A 5,993-nucleotide genomic window follows, 5' to 3' on the forward strand; every position below is an offset into this window, starting at 1 on the left:
CTCCCGAGCAGCTGGGACTATAGGTGCCCACCACAATGCCTGTCTATTTTTTGTTGCAGTTTGGTCAGGGGCTGGGTTCAAACCTGCCACCCTTGGTACATGGGACTGGCGCCCTACTCACTGAGCTACAGGCACCGCCCACACACACTCACTTTCTCTTGTTCCTTCGGTCCTTGTCTCCTGGGCCTGTCAGCTTGGCTAGCCCCAGAGGGTCAGTGGCCAACGTCTCATCTGAGGGTGTTCCAGCTGGAGGCAGGGAGAGGTCAAAACTTGGAAATTTTCAAGAGGGAGGCAGAATCACTCATGCTGGGGGTAGTAAGAAAGATGCCAGGAAGGCAGAGCCCCTGAGGGAATAGTGAGTGAGGCCACAACCAAGGGGTGATAAAACCAAACAGGGATCCATGTCACCTCCCAGGCAGTGAATTGGAGACATTCCCAAAATAGGGCTAGATTTACTGGGCTGGCCTTGGTCAGGTGAAAGTGATGTGCTGGTAAATGGCTAATAACTGGCTCCCTAGGGAGGGAAAAGCACTTTCCTAATTTGTAGCATTTGTCAATTTCCATATTGTAAATAATCCCATCATGGCCGATTTCAAACTACCAATGTGAGGTCAAGCAGCTCACAAAATTCCCAAAACAGGAGTTCTCCCAGGGAAGTAGATTTCAGTACACCAGAGGAAGGGGCCCTGCCTTTAGAATGCTCCAACCTCTTTCTGTATTTAAAAAATAAATAGATGAAATAACAAATTCATTTACCCACCCAGTCACCCAGGCAGGCCCCAAAGGTCCCTTTCCTTTTCCCTCCTCCTCCTGTCTACCTCTGTTCCTTCCATATTCTAAATGAATTACCAAATGAATGGAAACATGAATGAGTGTCAAATGAATATGGAAAGAAGGGAGAAAGAGAGAGGGTGGAAGGAAGGATCAAAGAAGGGAATGGCTGGAATTAAGGCACTCACCAAGAGAAGAGCTGTCCCGTCCTGGGGGTCCTATTCGTCCTTTCTCTTTCTTTCCAAAGAGACGGCCTATGGATGACTTGATGCTCTTCTTCTTGGGGGCTTTGTGCAGGGAATCTGGGGTGCCCTCACTGGGTAAGCAGGAGAGAATGAGGACAGAACTCTTCTAGGTTTCCCCCACTTCCTCCCAAGTCCTTGTCCATTCTTTTGTCTCATCCTCCCAAGCACACCCCTCCCTGTGCCCATCCCTTGGCCCTACTAACCTTCCCCGTGAAGGTGCCCCATCTTCCAGGGACCCTGCCTGAAGTGCCAAGGCCTGAGTCATTCTCTCAAGACGGGCAGAGCGGGGGGTGGGTGGTGGAGTATCTCCTGGGATGGCTGGACCCTCCCCTCGTGGAGCCCCAGCTTCCTCCTTAGGGACATGATTCTGAGAATACATAAGTGTAGATGTTGGATTAAGGTGAGGGAGTCATGTTTGGGGGCTCCTTATTAATTAAGATATCGACTAGGGTGTGTCTTGGATGACCCTGGCTTACGGCACCATATTCAAAGATATCCTAGATCAAGTAGGAGTGAGTTGCCAGACTTAAAGGCAATGATTGCAGTTCCCTAGAGTTTGACAAGCTCACATTTATAGTACCTTCACTTTTCGTGTCAGGAGTGGGATATACTTGTCTGCAAAGAAAGCTAATGAGTTACAGGTTCTAGAAGGAAGAAAGCTGGGTTTAGGAAATAAAATAGGCTGTCTGGGCACAGTAGCTCATGCCTGTAATCCTAGTACTCCAGGAAGCCGAAGCAGGTGGATTGCTTAAGCTCAAGAGTTCAAGACCAGCCTGAGCAAAAACAAGATCCCTCTCTACTAAAAATAGAAAAACTGAGGCAAGAGGATCACTTGAGTCTGAGTTGGAGGTTGCCGTGAGCTATAACACTATGTCATTCTACCCAGGGTGACAGCTTGAGACGCTGTCTCAAAAAAAGAAATAAAATAGGACCACTAACTGCCTCCTTCGAAAGTCAATTCTAGGGATCTAATTATAATTCTATTTTGTTTTTTTTGAGACAGAACCTCAAGCTGTCCCCCTGGATAGAATGCCATGGCATCACAACTCACAGCAACCTCCAACTCCTGGGCTCAAGCGAGTCTCCTGCCTCAACCTCCCAAATAGCTGGGACCACAGGCACCCGCCATAATGCCCGGCTATTTTTTGGTTGCAGCCGTCATTGTTGTTTGGCGGGCCCAGGCTGGATTCAAACCCGCCACCTTAGGTGTATGTGGCTGGTGCCTTAGCCACTTGAGCCACAGCCTAATTATAATTCTTAAATGTATTTCTTAAAATCCTATGTGTGGCCAGGAACCGTGGCTCACGCCTGTAATCCTAGCACTTCAGGAGGCTAAAGCAGGTGGACTGCTTGAGCTCAGGACTTAGAGACCAATGTGAGCATGAGCAGGACCCTGTCTCTACTAAAAATAGAAAAACTGGCCAGGTATCATGGCAGGTGACTGTAGTTTGCAGCTACTTGGGAGGCTGAGACAAGAGGATCACTTAAGCTCAAGAATTTGAGATTGCTGTGAGGTAGGATGTTACGGCACTGGGTTGAGGTGAACAGAGTAAGTTTCTGTCTCAAGAAGAAATAAAATATAATAAAACCTATGTATGTGTTTTTTTAATCCAATCAGAAACTTGATGCATAAGACAGGTAAAATCAAACCTAACTAAAGTGAAAGTTAGGGTTCAGGAGCCCAGTGACTTGGCCTCCTCTTTGCCCTTCGAGTTTGGAAGCTTTAGGGAAAGCTAAGGTTATTTTAGAAAACCACTGGTGTGAGGGGTCATTGTTGCTGTTTCTTAGGGAGCCCTGTTTCTGATCTTTCCCCATCTCCCCACCAGTCTGAGAAGACTTCGGAACACTCACAGCTTTGTCAGTGCCCTCACGGGCAGGGCTAGGGGGTGCCAGACGGGGTGTTGAGTGGCCAGAGCTGGGAGGTGAAGGACTGGCAAGGGTAGAGGTGGTGAGGGAAGGGGGCAGTGAGCAGCTGCTTCGGTAGCGGCCCAATGAGTCCAGGCCAGAGCTGGACACCCTGTTCTCCAGCTCCTCTGCCCTCTGTTCTGTTGTCTCCTTCTCCTCTTGGATTAGCCTGAGGAGAGAAATGGTGGAGGTTAGGTGAGAGGCTGCAACAGACAATGGGAGAGGGAGTCTGAGAATTAATGGGCCAGAAAGTGTTGGTGGGGCAAGGGGAATTCTAGGGAAGGTAAAATCAAGTTAGAGGGATCTGACGATTCAGGACAGCCTCATGGGTTCAAGGGGATTAAAGGATCATGATAGAGTCAGGGAGTCATGAAAGGATTAGGGCTGTCAAAGCAATCATGGTCTGCATTAAGGTGGCCCTGATGATAGCCAAGTGGTTCTGGAAAATCATAAAGGGATTACTATGGGCAAAAGATCAAGTTCCAAGGCAGACTGCTAGAATAAGATAATAAGAGCAGGGTGAGGGCTCAGTGCCTGTAGCTCAGCAGCTAGGGAACCAGCCACGTACACCAGAGCTGGCGGGTTCGAATCCAGCCCAGGCCTGCCAAACAATGACAACTACAGCCAAAAAATAGCTGGGCATTGTGGCGGGCGCCTGTAGTCCCAGCTACTTGGGAGGCTGAGGCAAGACAATAGCTTAAGCCCAAGAGTTTGAGGTTGCTGTGAGCTGCGATGCCACAGCACTCTATCCAGGGTGACAGCTTGAGACTCTGTCTCAAAAAAAAAAAAAAGTGCAGGGTGAGATCAGGAGCTCTGAGGTCAATCTAAGATCTGGGAAGGTCAAAAAGTCATTGAGTATGTGGGAATTGATACACAAAGTCATAGTTTGAATGAAGGTGGTCACATTGGTATACCTGGGTGGGGGCCTGTGGGGTATGTTATTATAGAATTGTTGAATAGGGCAAATGCTGGTGAATTGGGGCAGATGTTACATCAGTAGAGACTTCTTAATCAATGAAAGGCTTCTGTTAGGTAGAAATCTTGGTATATGAAGTTGAAGTTCTTGATTAACATGTTAGGATAAGATTTTTGGTGTTTATGGTTAGGGACCTTGTGTTGTGTTGAGATTCTTGAGGTACTGGGAGACTACGGGTACCAGTTAAGTGAAGCCACAAAATCCATGGTGTATTGGAAGATTCTTGATGCACTGAGTTGAGAATTTGGGTATTCTAGAATGCAGTCTTTGGTGTGTCGGAAAACTGAGAATACTGGTTGGAGGATACATATGCATGCATGTAGCACATGAAGACTTCTGTGTGTATCCTAGAGGATTCCTGGATGTTGAAGGCAGGGTTGGACTGGGAGAATTCCTTAGGGATGGTGGGAGAGGAGGTAGGCTCAGGCCTTCAACTCAGTCTCCAGAGCCAGAGGGAGTGTGGGGGAAGAGCAGGACTGGACCAGTGCTCACTTGATCTCCTTGTTGATAGCCTCCAGCTGTTCCTGAAGCATAATGGCCAGCGTCTGCACATCCGCCTGCCCACTAGGGGACAGCAGCTCAGCTCCAAACATTCCTTCTGCCTCCTCCTCATCTGACCCATCCAGCTCCCCAGGGAATGGAGGTGGTATGGAGCCTGCAGGGGCTGACCGCTCCCAATCCTGCCTCTGTGTGAGGACAAGGGATGCCAGGTAGGTGGGGGCTGAGATTGGTGCTGAGTCCTTGCTCAGCAATTCTGACCTTTCCTGTCCTCCCTGACCCTATCTACTTGCTCTGACACCTTTCCTGGCCCAGCTCTCTCAACAGATCCCTGTTCTGGATCTCTCCCCACAAAGCTCTCTAAGCCATCACATGCCCATTACTCCATCCCTTTCCCTCCCCATTTTCTTGAGGCCTCCCACTCTCATATGCACCTGGCCCCACCCACTCTGGGATTCTACATGCCTCTCCTCATCCCACTGTTACTCTCAAGTTCTCACCAAGTAGCAGGATATTTGCATGAAGAGACATCCAGGCAAGAGGGATGATGGAATTGCAGGGAAGAAAAGAAGACAGGGTGAGTACAGGAGACCCGGCTTCTCAACCCAGCCTCCTCCCAGGGCCCCTTGGATTTGGCTCCATTTCCCACTGCTACCTGCCCAAGCCCTACTCAGACTATACCCCAGAGGTAGCTGCTGACCTTGGAGGGCTCATCCTTGACCCCTGACCAGCGGCCCCTCTTGCCTGCCCGGCTGCTGCCAGCCCCATAGGGGTCCAAGTGGGCACCAGAAGGTAACGTGGGTGCCTGGGAGTAACGAAGCTCCAGGGCACTGCCAGGGAGAGACCTGTAGGCATAGGGAAGGCAGTCAGGGACCAAAGGGTCAGGAAAAAGGAAGAGAACTGAGGGGTCACAGTGATAGGCCTGGGAACAGGGGTCATGAAGTCAGGGTCAAATACAAGAGGGATTAGTGGCAGTCTCAGGAGGAAATGAATCTAAATCACAAGGGATAAGCTTGGCCAAAGTGGTTCTATGGGCAGAGATAGGGCAGGAAAGCTACTGTCACCTGGAGTAGGAAGATGGTGGCCTCCCCCGCAGCTGGTCAATCTCCATCTGCATCCGTTCCATTTCAGCCAAGAGCTGCTCCTGGTGGGTGAGGGGGTTGGAGACATCAGAAGATTAGAATCTTCCTAGCCCCTAAGGGATACCCACTCCCAACCTTGCTGACCCCAACCTCTGCAATCCCTGACCCTCTGTTCTCATTCTGTCCCACCAAGCTCCATCCCTCTGAGCCCTTCTACCTTGTTAAGCAGTAGCTCATCCTGAAGCTTCTTCATGTTGGCTATCTCCTCACTCAGGGAGTTCTGTGAGGACAGGAGCAAAATGAGGGACTGGAACCTAAAGAAGGCATATCCCGGGGGCTGCAAGTGGCCCCTAGTGCACAGTGACAAGCTAAGGGCACTCAGGAGTCCTGGCAGCCCCAAGATGCAACATCCTGCATAATCTCAGAGGATTCAAGGTTTAAGGATCCATAGGATTGGAGGCTTTGGGAAAAGCCAAGGACTCAAGATTCTGGTGCCCTCAGAATTCAGCTCTTAGA

General features: G+C 49.8%; 1 protein-coding gene across 1 annotated transcript in view; it reads right to left on the reverse strand.

Annotated features, from left to right (window-relative positions):
* PPFIA3 (PTPRF interacting protein alpha 3) overlaps window positions 1-5,993 on the reverse strand; it is a 20,346-nt gene that overhangs the window by 7,926 nt on the left and 6,427 nt on the right. The window contains exons 11-18 of the mRNA XM_012812510.2: window positions 5,695-5,757; window positions 5,460-5,539; window positions 5,096-5,240; window positions 4,390-4,577; window positions 2,868-3,090; window positions 1,220-1,383; window positions 960-1,087; window positions 153-246 (exon numbers count right to left, since the gene is read on the reverse strand). Of these exons, the coding sequence (XP_012667964.1) occupies window positions 153-246; window positions 960-1,087; window positions 1,220-1,383; window positions 2,868-3,090; window positions 4,390-4,577; window positions 5,096-5,240; window positions 5,460-5,539; window positions 5,695-5,757 (1,085 nt within the window). The remainder of the gene's footprint in view (window positions 1-152; window positions 247-959; window positions 1,088-1,219; window positions 1,384-2,867; window positions 3,091-4,389; window positions 4,578-5,095; window positions 5,241-5,459; window positions 5,540-5,694; window positions 5,758-5,993) is intronic.

Source organism: Otolemur garnettii, unplaced genomic scaffold (genome assembly GCF_000181295.1).
Source record: "Otolemur garnettii isolate 467f Iridium unplaced genomic scaffold, OtoGar3 scaffold00211, whole genome shotgun sequence".
NCBI lineage: Eukaryota > Metazoa > Chordata > Mammalia > Primates > Galagidae > Otolemur > Otolemur garnettii.